A 25,912-nucleotide genomic window follows, 5' to 3' on the forward strand; every position below is an offset into this window, starting at 1 on the left:
AAAAAAAAAAAAAGATTTTATTTATTTATTTGAGAGAGAATGAGATAGAAAGAGAGAGCATGAGGGGGGAGGGTCAGAGGGAGAAGCAGACTCCCTGTTGACAGCAGGGAGCCCGATGCGGGACTCGATCCCAGGACTCCAGGATCATGACCTGAGCCGAAGGCAGTAGCCCAACCAACTGAGCCACCCAGGCGCCCCTATTTTTTCCTTTTTTAAAATTTTTAATTGAAGTATAGTTGATGTATAATATTAATTTTAGCTGTACAACATAGTGAGTTGACACATACATTACAAAATGCTTACCACAATAAATGTAGTTACTATCTGTCACTATAAAATGTTATTACAATATTGTTGACTATATTCCCTATGCTGTACTTTTCATCCCTGTGACTTGTTTTATTTTATAACTGTAAATCTGTATCTCTTTATCCCCTTCATCTATTTTGCCTTCTCTACCTCGCTCTCCTCTGGCAACTACCACTTTGTTCTCTGTATTTATGAGTCTGTTTTTTGGTTTTTGTTTGTTCATTTTTATTTTTTTAGATTCCACATATAAGTAAAATCGTGTTGTCTTTCTCTGACTTATTTCACTTAACATAATACCCTCTAGGTCTATCTATGTTGTCATGAATGGCAAAATTTCATTCTTTTTTATGGCTGAGTAATATTCCATTGAGTAATACCACATCTTCTTTATCCATTCATCTGTCAACGGACATTTAGGCTGCTTCTATATCTTGGCTATTTTAAATAATGCTGCAATAAATATTTGTCTCTTTTGTAAATACCACATGTTTCGATCACTGTAGCTTATAGTAAATCTTCAAGTCAGGTAGTATCAGTCTTCCAACTTTGTTCTTCTCCTTTGACATTGTATTGGCTATTCTTGGTCTTCTGGCTTTCCATATAAACTTTAGAATCAATTTGTTTGGTGTACACAATATAACTTCCTGGGATTCTAATTGGGATTGCATTCAGTCTATAGATCAAATTGGGAAGAGCTGACATCCTGACAATATTGAGTCTTCTATCCATGAACATGAAACATCTCTTCATTTATTTAGTTCTTTTATTTTTTTTCTGGTTAGAATCTCAATTGGCTAATCTATACAACACCCTTTAAATTTTTTTCAAATCTATTCTTTCTTTCAGGTCATAAATAAGGTTCATCTTAAGGCAAATCATGTTGTAAAAAGAGATGTTGATGAACATTTAAGAATCAAGACTGTCTATGATAAAAGTATTGATGAGTAAGTACACCATTATTTTGCCTTTTTAAAATTAAGAATCATGGGGTGCCTGTATTATAAAAAATAAAAAGGTGGGGGTGCCTGGGTGGCTCAGTCGTTAAGTGTCTGCCTTCGGCTTGGGTCATGATCCCAGGGTCCTGGGATCGAGCCCCACATCGGGCTCCCTGCTCCACGGGAAGCCTGCTTCTCCCTCTCCCACTCTCCTTGGTTTGTGTTCCCTCTCTCGCTGTGTCTCTCTGTCAAATAAATAAATAAAAATCTTAAAAAAAAAAAATTAAGAATCAAAGTATTAAAGATATTTTCATCTGTTACCTGAAGATCCATAGGTGGAGCTACATGCTAATGCACCTTCAAGATGGAATGAAGCTTGGGGCACCTGGGTGGCTCAGTTGTTAAGCGTCTGCCTTCGGCTCAGGTCATGATCCCAGGGTTCTGGGATTGAGCCCTGCATCGGGCTCCCCGCTCAGGGGAGAGCCTGCTTCTCCCTCTCCCACTCTCCCTGCTTGTGTTCCTTCTCTCGCTGTGTCTCTCTCTGTCAAATAAATAAATAGAATCTTAAAAAAAAAAAAGATGGAATGAAGCTAAAAATGCTTTTTAGTCTGGAAAGGTAAAAACCATGGGATATGATTAAAATCTATACATCATAAACAGTTTAAACAGAACAAGTATGGATCTACTTGGTTGTGGTCATAACATACCTGGAAGGAACCTCCTCAATAAGTACTTGGAGGAAAAATAAAAGGAAGTACTAATATATACAATAAGAACATTTATAAAATTATTAGCCAGAGGGATGATAGTCTAATCTTTCATTTAGTGTAAGAGGGGTTCAGAAAATAGATAAATTATGAATCTGTAGTCATGTACAAAGAGCTATTAGGAGTGATTGATATCTTTCCCTCTCCTTAATTTCCCAGAAGAATGAGATAACATGATCATGCCTAGCTTTGTGCTTTGCTACAGAGTAAACTCAAATGTTTATTGAGGTAAATTGAGATTTTAGGGGACTGACACTAGATCTGTCCACAAAACATTCCTTGGGGGTCCTGCCAGATATATTCTGAACAAATGAGACAGTGCTGTGCCCATCGTGGCAATTCTTATGTTTTATGTCTTCATTTTCAGATTGCTCCCTGAGAAAAGATACCTTGTAAAGGTATGTAATAAATACTCATGGCTTGAATTTGATACTTAAAATGGGTACACTTTATTATATAAACTGTACTTCAATAAAGAAAATATATACATGACTGTTTAGTGAACGAATGAATAAAAGGTGTTGGTAATGAACGTATTTATCATTTTCTTCAAAGGCGTCTCTGTGATGCACTCACCAAAACTTTGTCCTTATTTGATGCTAAATTAGTCTTCTCATTTTACAATTTAATAGTAAATCAGTCTTCTTGTTTTCTTACTTGTTCTCTTATGTTTTGTGGGAGAAGAACATGCTAAAGATAGGGTGAAGAAGAGAATTTTTGAAATACATTGAGAATACTATTGTCTTGTGGAAATACTCATTCCCCTGAAGATAGATGTATCTGATTATATAATATGCCAAAGTTGCTTATAGAGGTGCTAACTTCAGCAGTTGCTTAGTTGTTAGTCACACATGCACATTAAGCCAATTCATTATGGGTCACAGAAATTGGTGAGATTAAAGTAGATCTTCTAAACATAAGATTTTCTTAACATAAATTACCTTAACGTTGGAATCATCTAATTCAGTCCCAAATTTGAAGTAATTTAGATTAGTTGAGATTTATATACTCTAATATTCTCTTTAAGTGGAGATAGGGAAGGAATTTTTCACTTAATTCTCTTTCCCCAAACTCAACTAAGAAAATAAGGAAATTCCTTTGCTCCTAGACTCATTCTCTTGCCACACAACCTTTGACTAACTAGCGTATTGTATTCCAGAATTGTAAAGTTTCCCCCCTTTTTCCCCCTCAGTCATTAATATCCTATGCTTACTTGTTTTAAATATATTTGTCCTTTAACTATAATTCTGACTTTTTATTTTCAACTTTTATTTAGAACAAACTTTTTCCACAAGCTATTTCTTATTTAGAGAAGACTTTCCAGGTTCGTAGACCTTCAGGCACTATCCTACTTAGCAGGTATGTCACATTCAATACAGGTCATTTTCTTCACTTGTTTAGTACACTGACCTCCCCATTCTGCCAGTATGACAAATTGCAAAACTCATACTAGAATATTTCATTATGTTTGTCCTTAGAGACCAAACTGCAAGGTATTTAAAAGGAATAACGAAGCACCTGTTAGGTAATCATTCTTTCCTTGATTTTCCATTATGAGGTGACCTGCTAGATCTTTTCCTAGGGTTTAGTTGCCTGGTCCCCATATCCCCTTCCTCCCTCATGTGTCTACAGTAGAGGCTTATGAACTATTTGGGAGTCTAAAAACCTAGCTTAGGAGAATTTCCCATGAAACTAAAATTCTTTCTTAGTCCACTTTTCTAACAAAAATAGTAATCATTATTAATGAACTAATATAGTAGCTGCTAGGTTTTTAAAATGTTTTTAACTACTGTGAACTATGTTTCTTTCTTTTTTTTCCTATTTTTTTGTAATTAAATTTTGATGTACAAATGAACTGAAGACAACATGCAACAAACCGATACCTACAGAAGGAAAATGATCCTCATAGATACTGTACTGGGGAATTTGCAGAGCATACAAAATGCGGCCCAGTTATAGTGCCTGAGGAGCACCTCCAGGTAATTCACTGTACTCTTAGCATAGTTTTTACTCTTTTTTTTTTTTTTTAAGATATTATTTATTTTTTTGAGAGAGAGAGAGACACAATGAGAGAGGGAACACAAGCAGGGGGGAGTGGGAGAGGGAGAACTGGCTTCGCGGGGAGCTGGATGCAGGGCTCGATCCCAGGAGCCTGGGATCATGACCTGAGCCAAAGGCAGACGCGTAATGACTGAGCCACCCAGGGACCCTGTTTTTACTCTTTAGGATAAACTGAGAGAGGGAGATTGTGAATCTGTGAGTGTCACCAAGGAATTTTTATAGACTTAAATTCAAAAGCTTCATTTTTCTTTCAAAAGTAATCTTAGCTCATTTTATTCTTTCATTTTTTTTTCAAATGAATTTGATGATACCTTCTTTCCTTTTTTTTTTTCTTTTTTCAATTTATCTCTGGGGCTGCTGAACCATTTCAGCTTAGAACTTTATCTTTGTCTTCCAAAACATCTTTTAGCAGGTATATACTCAGTATTTTTGAAGGGCAATTTGATATTATCTCTTAAAATAAAAAATATGTATGGTATGCTTCAACCCAATTTGGAAGTGTATTCCATAAAAATACTTACAAATCTGCAATATATGTTCAAGGATATTCTTTGCAAAACTATAAATATGCCAATATTAGTATTAAATTATGGTATAATCCTATAATGGAATACTATGCAGCTGTTAAAGAATGAGGTAGATCTCTATATACTGACTTGAAAAGATATTTAAGCTCTTAAATGAAAAAAGTTGGAAATCAGTATGTGTAGTTAGACCATTTTATTTAAGAATTATAATCAATAATTCAACTTAATAAAACTGAAATAAAAACATAAAAAAATTAAAAAGTGTAGGTAGATATACAATGAAAAATTACGAAACCACCTAGAGGTATACACATACTAAAGAATCTGGAGCCAAATTAAAATATTATGGTTTTTTTTAAGAATTGGAGTGTGGGGGGCTTTTCTTTGGTAAATTATGTATTTTTGTAATGTTCTGATTTTTCATATTAAGCATATACTACTTATCAGTAAAAAGATAAAAATTTCAAATGTGTATACGAGGAAACCAATTTATTATACATATACATTTGAAAATATGATTATTGCCTTAGCTGTTTTTCTCTATTGAACTGTGTTCTCTGGTTACTTCTGGAAAATGAATATAACTGAACATTTACTTTGTAACCAAAATTAAGCATATGTTTATATGAAGTTTACTTTGTATTTTTTTTAAGTTATATGAAACTCAGTAAGGCTTTTAGAGGCCTGTATATTGGCACTAATACAACTAAACTAACTTACTCAGCTTTCATTTCTTTTCTCAGATTTCTTGGGAGTGTATAAAAGGTTTTAGGGACACATTTAAAAGTTAAAACAACTTGTTATTACATATCCAGCTCTTTCCCCAAGAAATTTAGAGGCATTTTATAGACATTTTAAGACCCATTCCTTGGGGCACATGGTTGGATCAGTTGAAAGAGCATGCAAATCAATCTCTGGGTCGTGAGTTTGAGCCCCTCATTGGGTGTAGAGATTACTTAAAAATAAAATCTTTAAAAAAAAAAAAAGACATTTCTTTGCTTTTTTTCTAAGGTATTTTTTGTCTTCAATTCTGTTGGCTTCTCCAAATTCTGCTTCTTACTTCTTGATGGGTTGGGGGGTTGATGTGTCCTGATTTTTTTTTTTTTTTAAATACATGAGTGATCATGGAAAAGAATGTTTAAAAATCACAACTTTTTGTAACACTATTAATAGGTTAAAGTAATTGAACTGAAAAATTATAAATATATGTATTAGAGAAACAAGAGTAAACAATGTAATGAAATGGAGATTTCTGGTTTTTTTCTATATAAAACCATCACTTACACCTAAAAAAATCAGAATTTACTGATTTTTTAATTTGTAATTTGGAGGTTTGAGAGAGGAAGTTCTCTAAAAAGCAGCTGTTACACGGGCAAAGATTTAAATAAAAAACTAGAAATAAGAGTGATGTTGAGGTGACTTTACCCTTTAAACTCATCTTTAAAAGGTAAAGATGACTAACTTTTTACCTTGTACATGTTTGTATTATATGAATTTTTAACAAGATACAGGAATTACTTTATAATAGAAAATACATTTCCATTAGATAAAAAACTTTTTATTAATTTTGAAATAACTGTAGATTCACAAGAATATGCAATATATATGTGTGTATATATACACACATACAAGAAGGTCCACTGTAACTTTTCACCTAGTTTAAAAGTTTAAAACCTTTTCTATTTGTCTTTTTTTGCATCCTGGTTGACTGCCCTTAAAAATAATAAACAATTGATTGTTTTAATTAAGATTATAGATTTATAATCATTTATAAAGTAGGAATTTTGGTAAAATAAATTCACAATTAGAGAGAGGAACTGAGTAGAGGTAGGAATGGATTTTGATAAAAATTGAAGGGTAATAAAAGTTAAATCATACAAATTTAGAATCTGGATTCACTATAAAATAAAAGTCCCTATAGCTAACCTTGTCTCTGGTCTGATTTTCTGTTGCCTGCCATGGGCTCAGCGATGCAGGGTCTGCCGTGGGGGCAAGTGGTCCTGTGTAGCAGTGGGTGTACAAGACCAAGAGGGCGTCCGGGATGCAGACTTTGTTCTGTATGTTGGTGCTCTGGCCACCGAGAGGTGCAGCCATGAAAACATCATCTCTTATGCAGCCTATTGTCAACAGGAAGCAAAAATGGACAGGTAAACTTTCCCCCGAGACTTATTTTCCAAGATCTAAAATGGGAGCTCTTAAAATGAATCCTAAGTGTTTAGAGTACAGGATGTTTGCCTTTTCCAGATTGCCTCCAGTAGTAAGAAACTGTACCCTGCTTGGATGGGGTAGTGGGGACGGTAGGGCATGGTGGGTGGAGGAGAGTGTCAGGTGATAGAACTGTTATTGATATGGTAATGTCAGTACCAACTCCAAAGATAAAGTCTACTGTGGAGAGAATTTTCTTTGGAAGTAAATACCTCTCTAAAGAAACAATTTTAACTTTAATTTTAGCACCTCTGTGCTAAATCTGTAAGATGTTAAAAATAACTGTCCATCTAATTGTCATATTATTTGCTATGTCCTTCACTTAGATAAATTATCACTTAAAATATTTAGAGGCTCTTTTTAATTTACAAAAGATTAAAAAAAAAAATTTCCAAGTGAGGCAGGCTTGAAATGATGTTATTTTATATGCAGAAGATTGCCTGTCACATTCCAAACAAATCAGTCAAAGGTATTAGAAATTGCCATGTCTCAGGATAGATTGTAACATTCTCAAATCTAGGAGAGTTAATGTGACCAGTTCATGTGTATATTAGGACCACTGCTGAGGTCTTGAACGTTCATCTATCTGTCAAGACTAGCTGACTTTAAAGAGTTGTTTCATTTATATTGATGTACAGTTCATTTGAGGAAAAAAATGAAATCATTTGTTGAACCAAGTAGGCAATACAAAGGAAATAGTGGTATATGTTTACCTAAAGGTGTTAAGGATACAGTCAAAATCAGCATCATGGATTATGAAACAGTCTGTTACCATGATGCTATGTAACTGATGATCTGTGAAATCTATCCAAAAATCTTTAGCTTCTAAATGTTGGGAAAGCTTAGAGTAAAATGATTGAATGTATTACTGAAAAAGAAAGTGCTATATGTTTTTGCATATATATATATATGTATATATATATTGTTTAGTGAAAATACATGTATTTAATAGAGTATTCCTTTTTTCTGAGTTGTCATTAAATTTATGATATTTTATAATTAATGGTATCTCAGTATCAAGGAAATGTGGTATTTGGAGTGCTAAATGAATGATAAGTTATCTCATAAAATGAGATACTTTTTTAATGTAGGTATCTGTGTGAAATATACCTTCATAATAGTAGTGCCACGAAATCATGGTTATCTTAATTTGAACTAAACTGTATGGATTGTGCACACACACATACACACACAATTTCATTTTCAGTATACTGTTGAGTGTAAAAGACCATTGTAAAATAGTGTATATAATATTACATATTTGTTTTAAAGTTCATATATGTACTTGAGCTGCTAAGAAGAAAGAATTATTTCTTGTTTCTAAGAAGAATTATTCCTATAAAGTAATAATTAGGATTACCAGCCATTCCAATTTGGTCTGGACTTCCCTTGTTTTAGCACTAAAAATCTCATCCTGGGAAAGCCCTCAGTCCTGGGCAAATCGGGATGGCTGGTTATGCTAAAAATAAAGCACCCCAGATTGTTGATAGCAGTTAATTCTGATAGTGAAATTTAGGGGGAGGTAGGTTGTAAAACAGAATTTTCATGTTTTTTCTTTAGACATTTCTATGTTGTTTAGATATATACCCTTTCACAATGAGCTTTTATTACTTTTTTTTTTTAAATAAAAGACATATTAACGTGAACTTTATGTATTAGGAACAGAATGGCTTCCTTGGAAAAGTTGGGAGAGGGATATAAAATCCCATGTTGAGGTGGATCTAGATTAGTTCATCTCCTGTCAGCATCTGACAATGCTGAAAATACCTAAAGTTATCTAGTTGTCTTTTGGTGAGAGAATCCAGCATAGGAACCATCACACAGATAAGAATCCCATAACCCAGAGGTGTGTTTCAGTTTCTTTGCACTGCTATTAATGTTTGTTTAAAGTACTTTTAAGTTTCGGGCGCCTGGGTGGCTCAGTCGGTTAAGCGGCTGCCTTCGGCTCAGGTCATGATCCCAGAGCCCTGGGATCGAGTCCCGCATCGGGCTCCCTGCTCTGCAGGGAGCCTGCTTCTCCCTCTCCCTCTGCCTACTTGTGTTCTCTATCTCTCTGTCAAATAAATAAATAAAATCTTTTAAAAAAAAAGTACTTTTAAGTTTCGGTTCACATTTGATATAAATGAGTAACTAAAAGAGTAAATGTTGGTACCAGTGAATATGGAGCTACTCATATATGTCTTCTCATATCTGGGAAAAGAATTTGGTTTCTTCTGATGTTGATGTTGGAAGAAAAAGTATCTTCAGTTCTTTTTTAATTTTTTAGTTGAAAGAGAAACTTTCCTTCAAAACTGCCATATCAATTCATTCCATGAATATTTGAGTGCCTGTGTTCAGCCAGCAGACTAGGTGAACAAAATAGACACATGTACCTGCATCACAGAACATACAAATTACTGAGGGAGACAGATACTAAATATACTTACAAATAAATGTGATTTCAAAACGTGATAAATTGTAGGGGGAAAAGGGTGCTGTAACATAAAAGAGAAAAAAGGGGGAAACATAAATTATGGCAAAGACAGACTATTTGAAAGTGAAACTTTAGGTGTAACCTGAACATTGATAAGCTTCAGCCAAATAAAGAGCTTGAGAAAGACTTAACGTTAGGAAAAATCCGTGTGTGCCTGTTGCTGTTAGAAGCCACTTCTGTGGACACTGGGTTTGAGGATGAGAACTTAAGGAGATGCATCAGAGAGACAGGGCTGTTTTATTTTAAATGCTGTAGGAAGTCCCTGATGAGTTTTAAGCCTGGCAGTGGCATCCATTTTATATTTTAGAGGTCAGTGTAACAGTGTTCTGGTAAGTGAACTATATTCATACTTTTTTTAAGTGTAAGTCCATTCTCAAGTGTGAACAAAGTATGCCGTGTGTTTCTTACTTAAATAAGGCAAATGTTATTTTGGAAAAGGTGATTTACATTTTAAGTGGTAAAATGTTAGGGTAGTGGTGGGAGAAAGGACTTTAGAGTTCCTTACTATTGTCTGTTTGCCACAGCTTTTGAAAGACAGGTGTGTGGTGGAACTGACTGAATTACGCTAGGTGATAGTCAGCTCTTGGACTCTCAGGTTCTAGGCTCAGAAAGTGATAGAATTGTGTAGATTCTAGAAAGTTTAGACTATGAAAGAAGATGATGGGAAGATAAAAAATATCTGTATGCAAATGAAGGCAATGTTAGGGCAATCTGTCTGCAAAATCAGCAAGATGGGCATAAGAAGCTTGAGCAACCTGAATGATTTGCTTATTGTCCTATTGTATATCTAGCTTCCCTTTCCACCGACCTATAAATATAGTGAAATGCTGAAGTAAAAAATGGATTTTACAAGTAAACCAGTGTTAGAATTTAAGTTTCTGAGTCCATTCTTATCTTTTGATATATATGAACATATTTTATAAATTCACACTGAGGTGTAATTAACTTTATATTAACTTTCCTTTTGTGAGGACAGCTGCTAATGAGCCACACCATAGGAAAACAGAGGTAGATGTCTTGAAGGTGTAAGATAGTGAGTTAGATGTTATGGTACAAAATGACGTTTGATATTTAGCAAAGACTTTTCTTACCTTTGTCAATGTTTTATAGAAAACTATAGGTTAGTACTTGAAATTAATATTGCACTGTATGTTAACCACCTGGAATTTAAATAAAAACTTGGGGGGGAAAAGATAAAAGTATAGGTTAGTAAATATCATAATACATATTTTTCTGGAATATAATAAAAAATTCAATGTCTATTTTAACAGGCCAATAGCAGGATATGCTAACCTGTGTCCAAATATGATCTCTACCCAGCCTCAGGAGTTTATTGGGATGCTGTCCACAGTAAAACATGAGATTATTCATGCCCTGGTAAATTTTGCTGTTAACTCCTCTTCTTTTCTTTGTGCTTCGATTTTCTGTTTATTATGCTCTCATGTTGATGTATATGTTAAGTTTTGGATTCTTAGATATATGTCAGTAAAACATAGATGATTAGGCCTCTGCCAATAGAGAATTTTTAATAATTAAGAAAATGGCTAGGTTGAGTTATACTACCTAAATTAATTAAACAAGTAAATTCATTGGGCAAATAGGAGTTTTGAGAAAATGATTACTATTCTTTAAAAAAAAAAAAAAAAACTTAGTAATTTAGAAAAATTCACTTTCCTCTAAAGTGATAATTGATGGGCGCCTGGGTGGCTCAGTTGGTTAAGCGACTGCCTTCAGCTCAGGTCATGATCCTGGAGTCTCGGAATCGAGTCCCGCATCGGGCTCCCTGCTCAGCAGGGAGTCTGCTTCTCCCTCTGACCTTCCTCCTTCTCATGCTCTCTGTCTCTCATTCTCTCTCTCTCAAATAAATAAATAAAATCTTTAAAAAAAAAAAAGTGATAATTGATAATGCTAGTTTTAGATCTTTCTTATCTTTTACAGAGATCTGATTTGAAAAGACCTCTTGAGCTGCTTAGGCTTTCTAAAATTTAAATATACTGACTGATTCAAAACCTCCCCTTCCTTTTCCCTAATTTGTCCAAAATAGTGAACTTTTATGATATGTACAGAAAATTAAATAAAGTTACCTAAGACCCTAGGAAATGTTCTCTTGATGCCATTTATGTATTTAGAAAATAGATAGTAGTAAAATGCAGTAATTGAGAGAGAATAGATTACACAGATTTAGGTGTGAATCTTCTTAACTTTACCACTGAAAATCTTTGGGATCTTGTGTAAATTATTTAGCCTTTGTAAGCCTCACTTTCATTTGTTAAAATGAAGATAATAGTAATACATACTAGAGTGGATTTTTTTTTTTTTTTGGAGATTAAGTAAGATAAAATAGAAATTCCCTAGCACTATGCTATAAATAGTAAGGTATAATAAAATTAGTGGCAATTATTTATTAGTCTTACTTAGTGAGCTGTCATGTATGACCTTGAAAAGCCTGTCTTTAAATCAGCATTGAATAACTCAGTGAAACTCCGGTGTAACCAGACAGCATTTATGTCCTTGAAGTAAGGGGATTCTAAAATGAATTATCTCTTTGTCTTTTATTTAAAAAATTAAGCTGAACCTGCTAATTGAGGTGAAACACAAGGATCATTCTAAGTAAGATCTAAAACCTATAGGGGCGCCTGGGTGGTTCAGTCGTTAAGCGTCTGCCTTGGGCTCAGGTCATGGTTCCAGGGTCCTGGGATCAAGCCCTGCATCGGGCTCCCTGCTCTGCAGGAAGCCTGATTCTCCATCTCCCACTCCCCCTGCTTGTGTTCCCTCTCTTGCTGTCTCTCTGTCAAAAAATAAATAAAATCTTTTTAAAAAAATAAAAAATAAAAACTATAGATACTTGATGTTGAGAGAAACAAAGAAAAACAACAGGTTTTAAGTGAACATGAAAGCTGAGATCCCAGGCATGAGGTAAATTAGGTATGAACAGGCAATTCACAGAAGAAAAAATCCAATTGACTGAAAAATGTATAAGAAGGTATTCAGACTTACTTTAGCTGTCAAGGAATCTCAAATTAAAGCTAGATACCACTGGGGCACCTGTGTGTGGCTTAGTTGTTAAGCGTCTGCCTTTGGCTCAGGTCATGATCCCAGGGTCCTGAGATCGAGCCCCACTGCTCAGCAGGGAGTCTGCTTCTCCCTCTCCCACTCCCCCTGCTTGTGTTCCATATCTGATAAGGGATTAATATCCAGCATATATCCAGTATATATAGTATCTAGTATACAATAAAAAGACAAGTAATCTGATTTTAAAATGGGCAAAGGAGGAGCTTCTGGGTGGCTCAGTCGTTAAGCATCTGCTTTCGGCTCAGGGTCATGATTCCAGAGTTCTGGGATCGAGCCCCACATCGGGCTCCCTGCTCGGCAGGAAGCCTGCTTCTCCCTCTCCCACTCCCCCGGCTTGTGTTCCCTGTCTCGCTGGGTCTCTCTCTGTCAAATAAATAAATAAAATCTTTTTAAAAAAAAAAGCTAGATACCACTGACTGTAAAAGCATGTATGAAAGTTATGCACATTGACTTCAAGGTAGTGGTTACTTCTAGGAATAGAGGGAGGAAAAGGGGGTTAGGTAATGGGGCTTCAGCCATATTTACTCTCCAGTGTTTTATTTCTTAAAAGTTTGAAGAAAATATGGTAAAACTAACATCTTAAATACCCTTAAAGAAGATACATAAGTTTGGGGTGTTTTTTTTGTTTTTTGTGTTTTGTTTTTTTGTTTGTTTTACTTTGTATATTTGAATTATTTTAAAAATTGTAAAAACCTAAGAAGTTTTAAATATTAGCTTACGTTTCAAAAACCATCCTGGACAATGGTAAGAATTGTATGTTTAACAGAGATTCCCTATGAAATTATATATGCTCATAGCTATCAATTACAGTTACCTGTGGTGCTTTGAATACCTAACAAGCCTTCTGAGATGTGTGTTTAGAATAATTTTCAAGCTGATAGAGTGGAAAAAAAATGTGTATTTACAATATTATAAAGGATGAGGCAAATTATACTATTTTAAGCTTTGTATGACTTCAGTGAATTGTATATTAAGAACTATTCAGGTTTTCTTAAAGAACTATTCAGATTTTCTTAGCTGACTCAATTAAGTGTCCTTTGCATCTTCAGAGATTAAAAAAGAAGAAGAAATTCAGGAATAAAAGAATAACCTGGATTCCATTAATCATTTTGGCAAGCCTTGAATGACACAGAGGCCCCAGTTGTGTAAGCAAAGAAATTTGCCAAAGAAATTGGTTAATTAAGTGATCATTTGTGGTTGTTAATTATTTAGATATGAGCATATTCTCAGTGTGCAAAACATACATAAAAAAGTAGTTACAAAAGTGCTTTGTTTTAGTTACTAGATTAGGAAAGACAGCAAGAAAGGAAATCTCACTAATGAAATAGGAGATATCAAATGGCAATCATTTTGTGTGTGTGTCCCCATTTTCTCATCTATTTTGGGAGGGGAAGGATAGAGAATGGGAAACTTTATGTGAAGTATCCATTATGTCATTAAAATTGAAGACTTATTAAAAATAGTATTTAAATTATGACTATAAATATAACAAATTCACATTGCAAAAGAATTGGGGGATATAAGTGATTTTACACATTACCCTACCATCAAGAGAACCACAGCTAACATTTTGATATATGTTTCCATTATTTTTTCCTAAGTGTATACACACAAACACATTTCCAGTCTTGTTAAGTACAGATATATATTAAATGTGGACTTCAGGATCAAAGATTTTGAATTTTTATGAGCGCGCTTAGGAGGACACTTGATTACCCACCCCCTACTCTAAACTATATTAATTGTTCTTAGTGGTAACATTCCCTGGATGCAATTGTACAGCTTATGTAGTAAGTTTGTGTGAAGAGGATAAACTGATAAATACATTCTTAAACACATATATTTCCTTATTTATGGCAGTGCCAGAAGCATGTTGTCATTATTACTTTGGATTTCTTCACTTACTCAAGTAATTGAAATTTAAAATTCATAAGATGGAATCCGAATTTTTGTCCAATTCCAATATATGGCAGATCCCTGTAGAAGTATTGGCTGGGTGCTTTTGTTCTCTTTTGATAGCAGTGTGTTATGATGTGTATAATCAGACTTGATATTTTTCACATTGAGGCATTTTGAACTTTTTTTATAGGGATTCTCTGCTGGTCTATTTGCATTTTACCATGATAAAGATGGAAATCCTCTAACTTCAAGATTTGCAGATGGTCTCCCACCTTTTAATTATAGGTATTTGTTATTTTTGTTCTTGTTCTTCTCTTTTAGAAGGGTGCTAAGACTAGAATCTGAGAATCATGGCATGTTAGGTGCCATAAATAATAGTGGCTTCATGGCTAGCCTAAAAAAACTGTAGCTATTAAAACAGGATAAAAGAGGTCATGAAAGCATTACCCTTTCATTTTAAAGATGAAGCAGTTAAGATGCAGAAAACTTAAGTGACTTCCCCAAAGAGCTGGGACTCTTCTTGCCAGCAGAGCTCTTTTCCACCACATTGTAACTTGTTATTACCATACAGTATAGTTAGGCCATGGGAAAATGTGGGTTGGTTATATTTTGGTTTATTAATAATTCTTGCCTCTCATGGCAATATTTGCATGTGAACTGATACTGTATTTAGTATAGCATATTAGCAGCAATCTATAGGTTCAGAGCCTAAAATAAATAATATTAAACACTAAAAAAAAATTTATCAAGAATTTTTTATAGCATATCAATCACAGAACTGTAACTATTTGCATACATTTATATAAAAAACAAATCTCTACATTAAGAGGATATGTCCACAAAAAGACATGCACAAGAATGTTCGTGGCAGTTTTGTAATTAATTGCCAAAAAATAGAAACTACCCAAAGATCCATCAATAGAAGAATGGATAAATAAATTATGATATATTCATATAATTAAAAACTAGGCACTAATAAAGAACATACTATTGTTACATGCAGTAGCGTATATAAATGTCACAGATACAATGTTGAGCAAAAGAAGTCAATCTGTTCGTATGGAATTTAAAAAAGAGCCATGATAAAAGGAAGATAAGTGGTTTTACTTGAAGGGCCAAGCTGTTAAATGGCATACAGGTTGAGTATAGATTGGGAAAGGGCACAAGGAAAGCTTCCAGGGGTACTGACAGTGTTCCCTACCTTTATCAGATTAATGGTATATGGATGTGAAATAAACAGTTAAACCTTACGCTTAAAATTTGTTCACTTTGGGGCGCCTGGGTGGCTCAGTCGTTAAGCGTCTGCCTTCGGCTCAGGTCATGATCCCAGGGTCCTGGGATCGAGTCCCACATCGGGCTCCCTGCTCGGCAGGAAGCCTGCTTCTCCCTCTCCCACTCCCCCTGCTTGTGTTCCTGCTCTCGCTATCTCTCTGTCAAATAAATAAATAAATCTTTAAAAAAATAAAAAATTTGTTCACTTTGTGTATATTTTGCTTTAATTAGAGAGATCTCTATTAAAATAGCTAGAATTAAATACTGAAGCAGATAATATTTTATTCATCATAATATTTTTTAGAGTACATGTGAAGAAACAAATTCTAATTGGAAATAGATATTTTCCTTCTTAGATAGTTTGTGTTCATTTGGTTGTGTAGGAAGGTCTGGTCTTTCCTAAGAATTGTGGTCTTATGGGAAACATTAAGTGGTGAGATAGACATCATCTGCATAGTGATGTAGGTAAGGAGGAGAGAGATAGCCACACAGAAGAACTATTGTTAAGCTGATAATTTGCAGTGCTTTCTTGTATTCAGGATATTCCTCAAAAGCAGGAAATCTTACAGTATAAATGGAGATAATAGAATAATAGGAAATTCAGTTGATAACATATGAAGAGTTGAATTTGTCCCTACCGTATCTGGAGAAACTATTTGTCTTGAAATGTAGATAGTGAGGGCGCCTGGGTGGCTCAGTTGGTTAAGCGACTGCCTTCGGCTCAGGTCATGATCCTGGGGTCCCGGAATCGAGTCCCACATCAGGCTCCCTGCTCAGCAGGGAGTCTGCTTCTCCCTCTGACCCTCCTCCCTCTCATGCTGTCTGTCTCTCATTCTCTCTCTTGCAAATAAATAAAATCTTAAAAAAAAAAAAAAAAAGAAATGTAGATAGTGAAGAGGATATTGGGAGTTATTAATAAGGTAAAAGCTGGGGCGCCTGGGTGGCTCAGTTGGTTAAGTGACTGCCTTCGGCTCAGGTCATGATCCTGGAGTCCCTGGATCGAGTCCTGCATTGGGCTCCCTGCTCGGCAGGGAGCCTGCTTCTCCCTCTGACCCTCCCCCCTCTCATGTGCTCGCTCTCTCTCATTCTCTCTCTCTCGAATAAATAAAATCTTTTAAAAAAAAAAAATAAGGTAAAAGCTGTTTATTTTCTTGCTGCCTTTGATCACTATGGGTGGTTAAACATTAATTTGCCATGGAAAAAGATAAAAGGAATTAAGAAACAGTGCAGAGGATCATAGGGGAAGGGAGGGAAGACTGAATGGGAAGTCATCAGAGAGGGAGAAAACCATGAGAGACTCTTAACTATAGGAAGCAAACTGAGGGTTGCTGGAGGGGAGGTGGGTAGGGGGATGGGGTAATTGGGTGATGGGCATTAAGGAGGGCACGTGATATGAAGAGCACTGGGTGTTACACACAACTGATGAATTATTGAACACTACATTTGAAACTAATGATGTACTATATGTTGGCTAATTGCATCTAAATTAAATAAATAAATAAACTAATAAAAAAAATAACATCTTCAAGGCATGGGTAGATGAACAGATATATGACACAGAAAATATAACAAAATATTAATTGTAGAATCACAGTGATAGTTATCAGTTATGCAAGTGTTCTCTTTATAATTCTGTCAACATTGTGTGTGTTTAAAATTTCCATAAAATAATAGTGGGAAAAATATAGCTTCTTTATATTCTGTTTTATTGGTGAAAATAAGAGATTCATAGGGTTAATGATAGAAGTAATCTAGGAAAAAAGCCAGAAAAAAAATAATATGGATTATAGGGAAAGACAAAATTGATGTCCATTATAATTGATGTCATTATATCCTACCAATGATATATGAATACTTACCTTACCAGTACTGGATAGTATAGATCTTTTTTTTAGGCCAATCTGGTAAAAGATGGTATCTTGTATTTCTAGGACTACTGCTAAGGTTTCAGCCATTTGAATTTTCTCTTTGTACACAGCCTGTGTATGTTTTTTGGCCAATCTTAGGTTATTTTTCCTCTTCTAATGATTTTGTTAGAGTACTTTATAATTTAGGGATATTAATCCTTTTTCGAGTTTGTTGCAAATATTTACCCCATCTAATTTCATTTATCATATTTTTTCATACAAAAAATTTTAAAATTTTATCATTAAATTCATCTATTTTTTCTTCTGTTGCTTAAGAAATTTCTGCCCTCCAATGATTATAAAAATATTCTAAATGTCTTCTAGTAAATTATTATTTGAATTTTTTACTTTCATAGCTTTAATTCATTTGGAATTTATTTTTGCTTCATGTATTTTGGGGTTTTTTTTATAAGGTACATATATGTTTATAACTGTTATATCTTCTTGGTGGATTGACCCTTTCATCATTATAAAATGTCCCTCTTTGTCTCTACTAACAATTTTTGTTTTAAAGTCTATTTTGTCTGATATTGGCACAGCCATTCCAACTTTCTTTTGAGTACTGTTTGCATGGTACATCTGTTTAATTCTTTTACATTCTTTGTGTCCTTGAGTCTGAACTGTGTTTCTTATAAACATAGTTGGATTATGGTTTTTTTTAAAAATGCATTCTTCCAGTCAACCACATTCTGCCCCCTCTGTAGTGGTTGCCAGGTTGCTGGTTTTCATGATTGTGGGCTTTTAGTTTTCAGGGCTGCCACATAACTGGAGAGAGGGCATGGGAAAATGCCACAAAACTTGCTGTTCTTACTGAATTTTTCCATTTTTTTTAAAAATAAATGCTTTCTGGATTGCTGCAAGTCTTTAGTTAATTTTCAAAGTTCTGAAAAAGTTGATTAGGCATTTTGCCACTCTGCTCATTGCAGAGAATTTTCAGAGGTCTGCCATTTTTGCTGACATCTTCCTGAAATTTATTTCTGTATATGAGATGAAATAGGGATTTAACTTTTTTCCTTAATGGATAACCAGTTTTACAGCACAGTTACTAAGTAAATTATACTTTCCCACTAAATTAAAATGCCATTTTTGTTGTTATTTATTAAGTTTCCTTATTATTTGGATATGTCTCTGAACTTGCTTTCGTTTTATCCAATAAATTTGTTAAAAGGAAGTAATTCATTGTCATCTGAACCAAGTATTAGCTACGTGAACTTGAGCAAGTTACTTCATCTCTCCAAACTTCTGTCTCTTTATCTGCAAAATAGTGATGATAATCTCATAAGGTTGAAAAGATTAAAATAGAAAATTTCAAGTACTTTACAAGGACTTGGTACTTAGTAAACTCAAATATTTTAATTTCATATTGATGTTCATAAACACTTTTACTATTTAAAGTTGTGGTGAATTTGCAAAATGACTGTCTTTTATTCTTTAATTGCAGTCTTGGACTATATCAGTGGAGTGATAAAGTAGTTCGAAAAGTGGAGAGATTATGGAATGTTCGAGATAATAAGATCGTTTCTCACACTGTGTATCTTCTAGTAACACCTCGTGTTGTCGTACGTATTAACCCAACTTCTTCTTTTCCTGACCCATCTTTTCTTTTCCTTTCTTATAGTTCTTTCTTTACTAATCATTATTGTTAAAGAATTTAAGACTAGGAGCATCTGGGTGGCTTAGTTGGTTAAGTGTCTGACTCTTGGTTTCGGCTCAGGTCATGATCTCAGGGTTGTGGGATCGAGCCCCACATAGGGCTTTGTGCTCACTGTGGAGTCTGCTTCAGATTCTCTCTCTTTCTCTCTGCCCTTTCTCGCAATTGTTCATGCACACTGTCTCTCTCTCTAAAATAAATAAATACATCTCTAAAAAAAAAGAACTTAAGATTAAATTTCAGAACCTATAATAAGAAAAATAATATAAAAGCAGTATAGGAAAGCTACAAGCCAAGAGAAATCTGAAGAAATTGAAATTTGTCAATAACTTTCATGGCTCCATTTTACTCATTGCTTTAAGCCAGTGCTCCTCTACTCTCGTACCTCTTAGGATCTCTAAGGCTGGCAGGCTGGACACTCAGGGAAGAGTTACAGTTTGAGTCCAAAGGCAGTAAGCTGGCAGAATTCCTTCTTGCTTGGACAAAGTCAGTCTTTGTTCTTTTTAGGCCTTCAACTGATTGGATGAGGCCTGTCTATATTATGGAGGGTAATCTGCTTTACTTAAAGTAATTTAAATGTTAATCTCATCCAAAAACACCCTTAACTGAAACATTCAGAATAATATTTGATCAAATATCTGGGTACTGTGGCCTAGCCAAGTTGACATGTAAAATTAACCATCCCATTCTCTTATTTTTAAAATAAGCTCTACCCCCAACGTGGGGCTCAAACTGATGACCCTAGGATCAAGAGTCACATGCTCTACTGACAGCCAGCCAGCACCCCTGTCTTCGGAACTTTTGCACAGCTCTTGGGATATTTCCCATCACTGGAAATTTCTAACCAAAGGACAGAAAAAACCAAATGAGCAAAATTGTATTCTAATGAAGAACTTATTTTTGTTTCAAAGACTATATACTAAGAGCAGTTTATACCTTCATTAAAAACATTGTTGATATAATAGTTACAAATGGCAATCATGTTAGTCTGTAGCCTTTTTGAAACATGTGACTTAAAGCCAAAATCTTCAAATAGAGGAAAACATATTAAGAGAAATAGTAATTTACTAGCAAAGAAGAGTGTAATAGTATCAAAATATTTAATTATATTAAAAGCCATATTTTTAAAAGATGTTCTCTCACTTCTCAACAAAGTAATTCTTTAACAGCTACTTTATTATATTTATATTAAATTAGATAAAGAATCTGCCATTAGCTTATTGTACTTCTGTAGGGTTTATTTATTTTTTTCTGATTCTTAGGATGAAGCACGAAAACATTTTAACTGTCCAATTCTGGAGGGAATGGAACTCGAAAATCAAGGTGGTATGGGCACTGAGCTCAATCATTGGGAAAAGCGGTTATTAGAGGTCAGTTTATTTTTAAATTTTACTAGACATATTTTTTCTTTAACAAAAGTAATTCCCTTTTTAATAAAAGTAATTCTTATTCAGGCGCCTGGGTGGCTCAGTCAGTTAAGCATCTGCCTTCGGCTCAGGTCATGATCCCAGGGTCCTGGGATCGAGTCCCGCATCGGGCTCCCTGCTCAGCCAAGAGCCTGCTTCTCCCTCTCCCACTCCCCCTGCTTGTGTTCCCTCTCTCGCTGTCTCTCTCTGTCAAATAAATAAATAAAATCTTAAAAAAAAATCTTTAAAAAAAAAAAGTAATTCTTATTCAAGGTATTCAAACAGTATAATGGGTTATAAAGTAAAATTTTTTCTTTTTCTTGTTCTTTTTTTCCTCTTAACAAGCAGTTTCTCATTAATAAGTTCAGGTCAGTAGTGAACTAGAATGAATTCTTAACCAACCTCCTTGGTTATTGTTTGTTACTTAACTTCTTGCCTCTTTTTAAAACTACAATGTTTTTTTTTTTTTTAAAGATTTTTTTTATTTATTTGAGAGAGAGAATGAGAGAGAGGAAGGTCAGAGGGAGAAGCAGACTCCCTGCCGAGCAGGGAGCCCGATGCGGGACTCGATCCCAGGACTCCAGGATCATGACCTGAGCCGAAGGCAGTCGCTTAACCAACTGAGCCACCCAGGCGCCCCTAAAACTACAATGTTTGATAGGCAGTGACTGAAATAAGTCCTCCTCTTTTCCACTCACTTCCCTTTCTTTTCCATAAGGTGGACCCTATGTAAACCTAAAAACATCGTGACTTAAAGTTCCTTTTCCCCTTAGCGCTCCAGATCCACTTTTAGATGTAATCACTGTTTAAGTTCTTTGTATATCCTTCCAGAAATATTATATATATGTAGAGATACACATGCCAACACAGTTTGTTTTTTTAATGGATTCATATATTTGTGCAACTGTTTTCCACTTAATAATGTATCTTAGACATCTTGCCAAGCAGTACAGGGCTCCTGCTCTAATGCAATGTATGGTTTCCTAAAAAACCTCTTTCTTCAAAATTGAACACGAAGAATAACAAGACTTGAGGGCGCCTGGGTGGCTCAGTTGGTTAAGTGTCTGCCTTCTGCTCCGGTCATGATCCCAGGGTCCTGGGATTGAGCCCTGTGTGGGGCTCTCTGCTCAGCGGAGAGCCTGCTTCTCCCTCTCCCGCTCCCCCTGCTTGTGCTCTCTCTCTCTGTCAAATAAAAAAATATATAAAATATTTTTTAAAATAAGTAAAAATAACAAGACTCATGGAAAAAACAAATAATATACCACTAAGAAAAGTAGTAGCTCAGAATAAAAGTACTAGCTCAGTTTTAAACATATCTCCAATAAAGAAGCTCCTATATTTACTATAATATTTCTTTACCTTAAACAACAACAAAAAGCAATGGTAGTTGGAAGGGAGACTATAAATTGAGTAATGGGGGCAAGAGTAAAATGTACAAAATTAGAGGGAGTCATGCAATAATCACTTTTAAAACAGAGCCTCTGGCCATATTGAAGGAAGTGGAAGAACATGGAGTGAATGGGCATCATGCACAGTACAGCATTCCTCTGTTGCTGTGTTTAGCTGTCCTAATGTACTTTATATTTAGCTGCTATTGCTCCATTGCACAGAATATGAAAATCCAAGGACAAGTTATTATGAACCAACATAATTTAACAGCTACATAGTATTATATGACTCTAACAATAGTCCTGTGTTAATGAACAGCTATGTTTTAAATTTTTTATTTTATTTTCTTTATTTTATTTCTAAGATTTTATTTTATTTTTTTTTTTTAAAGATTTTATTTATTTATTCATGAGAGACAGAGAGAGAGACAGAGGCAGAGGGAGAAGCAGGCTCCCCGTGGAGCAGGAAGCCCGATGCGGGACTCGATCCCAGGACCCTGGGATCATGACCTGAGCCGAAGGCAGACGCTTAACCGACTGAGCCACCCAGGCATCCCTCTAAGATTTTATTTTTAAGTAATCTCTACCCCCAACATGGGGCTTAAAACTCTGAGATCAAGAGGCGCACACTCTACTGACTGAGCCAGCCAGGTGCCCCTAAATTTTTTATTTTAAAAATGTTGTGATAGGGCACCTGGGTGGCTCAGTCAGTTAAACATCTGCCTTCAGCTCAGGTCATGATCTCAGGGTCCTGGGATTGAGTCCCACGTCGGACTCTCTGCTCAGTGGGGCGTCTGCTTCTCCTTCTCCTTCTGCCCCTCCCCCCTCTCGTGCTCTCTCTCAAATAAATAAATAAAATCATTAAAAAATAATAAAAAATATTAAAATGTTGTGATGAGGAATTTATTTATATCTGTGATCCCTTTCAGGAGTAGCATTCCAGTGGGTATTCTTAAGTTCAACCAAACAAGCATTCAAGCTCACAAGACCTAACAGGCCACATTGAAAAAAGATTCACTTGGAAGGATACAAGAAAGAACGTGCAGCATGGCAGTATGGTAGAAGTCAGGCATTTCTCTTGTGCTCCACACAGCAGATTAGGGGCATCCATGCCTCTCCCCTATCCCTCTCCAGGTCAAATACAGGAGCATAAGGCCATAACAGAGGGCATAAGAACCAGCATGGCTTAGAAGTACTATGTTCCAAATAAGAACTAATACATGTTTTTTTTTTTAACAGTTCCATAGACATAACTTCCAGATCTCTGTAAGGGAATCCTCATAAGAGTCAGTGCACATGGGGAGGTTCCAAACTATGGCTTACAAAAGAGTAAAATTAATGCTTGTGCTGACTATTCTTATCCAGGTGACCACAAAGCAATAGTGATAGAAACTTATGGAAGACACATTATATTTGTTTCTCTCATGGGACTTTCAGTTTTTTAATTTTCCTTAAGCAGTTTTCCCAAGTGATTCCCATTAGATAACTGTAGATTAGTCACACACGAAAATTTATTTACTCTGCAGTAGAGACTTGAGAGTATTAATTTCATTAAGAGCTGCCTTTCTCTGAAATCAACTTTGTGTCCTTGAACTACCTTTTTTTTTTTTTTTAAGATTTTATTTGAGAGAGAGAGAGCACGAGCTGGGGTGGGGAGAGGGAGAAGCAGGCCCCCCACTGAGCTGGGAGCCCCACGTGGGGCTTGATCCAAGGACCCCAGGATCATGACCTGAACTAAAGGCAGACCGACACCCAAGAGGCACCCAAGAGGCACCCAAGTGCCCCCTTGAACTCCTTTTTTAAATGATTCTAAAGTACTCGAGGTGACCATCCAGCATTTAGCATAAGGATTTGAAGAATAATCAGAGCTGTTGTAGGATTTTTAGGATATTAATTAAAACACTGAGTAGATAGTAGACCTTGATGACATTTTAGGTCCCTCATCTAACTTCTTTGATCCTATGATTCTGTGATACTTGTTTTGCATATTAATGTATATTTCTGTGACCATAAGATTGAAGGGTTATAAAAGCATTTTTGTTGTTGTTGTTGTTGTTAATCAGGCAAATAACCATCCCTTCCAATATTTTATGGGCATCTGTCTGAACCACTCATTTACTTTTGTCTAGATAGCATAAAATTTTTGCAGTATTTCTCTTTCCATATATTTATCTTCATTTTCATCAGAGTTCTAAATGCTGGTTGTCTGCCATTGTAGGAAATTGTTTTGTTTAAGGCAGAAAGCAGATCTCTCTTTAAGCTTCATTGTTGTCATTTTAAAGAAGGCTTACGTATTTCACTACTTTAAGTGAGTAAGTCAGCCTCTCACACTTGAGACATTTTTTTTAAAGATTTTATTTATTTATTTGAGAGAGAGAGAGCACAAGAGGGGGGAGTGGGAGAGGGAGAAGCAGACTCCCTGCTGAGCAGGGAGCCCAATGCGGGACTCAATCCCGGGACTCCAGGATCATGACCTGAGCCGAAGGCAGTTACTTAACCAACTGAGCCACCCAGGTGCCCACACTTGAGACATTTTACCTATATATCAAAGTAATCACGGAAATTATTGGGAGTTTCAGGAGGCCTAGTCTTCTAATTTAAAATCTGTTGATTTTCAGAATGAAGCAATGACTGGCTCTCACACCCAGAACCGAGTCTTCTCTCGAATCACTCTGGCATTAATGGAAGATACTGGGTAAGATAGCTGTGAGAATATTATATGCATTGTTTATTAAAATGAAATGAGTATTAAGTTAATATTAAGATGAAATGAATATTAGCTTAAGAAAATATATTTTAGGGGCGCCTGGGTGGCTCAGTTGGTTAAGTGACTGCCTTCGGCTCAGGTCATGATCCTGGAGTCCTGGGATCGAGTCCCGCATCGGGCTCCCTGCTCAGCGGGGGGTCTGCTTCTCCCTCTGACCCTCCTCCTTCTCGTGCTCTCTCTCATTCTCTCTCTCACAAATAAAAAAAATTAAAAAAAAAAAGAAAATATATTTTACACTGAAGTAAAATATTTGAATTTTGTGCAGTTAACTATCTTTACCTATACCAACTCCATCATTCATTCAATAAATCTTTGAGGCCCTGAGGTATAATAATGAATAGATCAAAATTCCAGGCATTGTAAGATTTATTTTCTTTTTTTAGATTTTATTTATTTATCTGAGAGAGAGAATGGGAGTTGCTTCTCTCAGTAAAAAACATTATTATTTATCCATCCAGAAACCTGGAAATCATCCTTGACAACTCCCGCTTCCCACCTCTTACGTCCAATCAATCAAAAGTCTTCCATGATTTTTAGCTCTTCTATCCCTGGAGTCTGTCTACTTTTTTGGTCACCACTGCTATTATCTTTTGCCTGGATTACTATAGTAGTTTTTTCTTATCTGTCTCACTGCATTTTAAATGGTCCTTTCTATTGCCCAAAGGCTTTTCACAGTGTTCTTTAGAAGTTTTTGTTCGTATACCATCTTACACATAAGAAAGATACATATTATGACCAAACTACACACATACATATATAACGGTTAAGAGCAAAGACATTGATAGGGGTACTAAGACCATTCTATGATGAAAGAATACTTTTTTTCAACAAATGGTGCTGGGACAACTGGATATCCACATGCAAAAGAATAAACCCCTACTACCTATGATATACAAAGATTACCTCAAAATGGATCAAAGACCTAAATATAAGACCAAAACTATAAAACTCTTAAAATCAAAGAGTCCAAGATAGCAGAGGAGTAAGAGACCTTAGTTTTGTTCCAGGAGTTCAGCTAGATAGCTATCAAATCATTCTGAACACCTGTGAACTCAGCTGGAGATCTAAGAAAAGAATTGCTGCAATTCTACAAATAGAAAAGTGACCACTTTCTGCAAGAATGACAAGACGGGAAAACTCACCTTAAAAAAAGCGAACAAGAGGCAGTACTGACTGCCAGGGACCTAATCAGTATGGACATAAGTAAGATGTTGAAACTAGAGTTCAGAATAACAATTATAAAGATACTAGATGGGCTTGAAAAAAGCATAGA

The 25,912-nt window shown here is 35.4% G+C and overlaps 1 protein-coding gene across 3 annotated transcripts in view; it reads left to right on the top strand.

Moving 5' to 3' along the window:
* Nucleotides 1-24,692, top strand: part of LMLN (leishmanolysin like peptidase) — a 33,729-nt gene extending 9,037 nt beyond the window's left edge. The window contains exons 2-11 of one of the 3 annotated variants that reach the window (XM_081832428.1): nt 1,156-1,253; nt 2,379-2,409; nt 3,288-3,370; nt 3,873-3,990; nt 6,568-6,746; nt 10,549-10,654; nt 14,439-14,533; nt 18,869-18,986; nt 20,341-20,448; nt 24,491-24,683. In XM_081832428.1, the coding sequence (XP_081688554.1) occupies nt 1,156-1,253; nt 2,379-2,409; nt 3,288-3,370; nt 3,873-3,990; nt 6,568-6,746; nt 10,549-10,654; nt 14,439-14,533; nt 18,869-18,986; nt 20,341-20,448; nt 24,491-24,571 (1,017 nt within the window). In that variant the 3' untranslated portion in view covers nt 24,572-24,683. Of the gene's footprint in view, nt 1-1,155; nt 1,254-2,378; nt 2,410-3,287; nt 3,371-3,872; nt 3,991-6,567; nt 6,747-10,548; nt 10,655-14,438; nt 14,534-18,868; nt 18,987-20,340; nt 20,449-24,490 lie in introns of all 3 variants that reach the window. The other 2 variants (XM_081832437.1, XM_081832442.1) reach the window with 2 other exon arrangements.
* Nucleotides 24,693-25,912: the final 1,220 nt, after the last annotated feature.

This window comes from Leptonychotes weddellii, chromosome 1 (assembly GCF_054177405.1).
Source record: "Leptonychotes weddellii isolate Sample4059 chromosome 1, ASM5417740v2, whole genome shotgun sequence".
Taxonomy (NCBI): domain Eukaryota; kingdom Metazoa; phylum Chordata; class Mammalia; order Carnivora; family Phocidae; genus Leptonychotes; species Leptonychotes weddellii.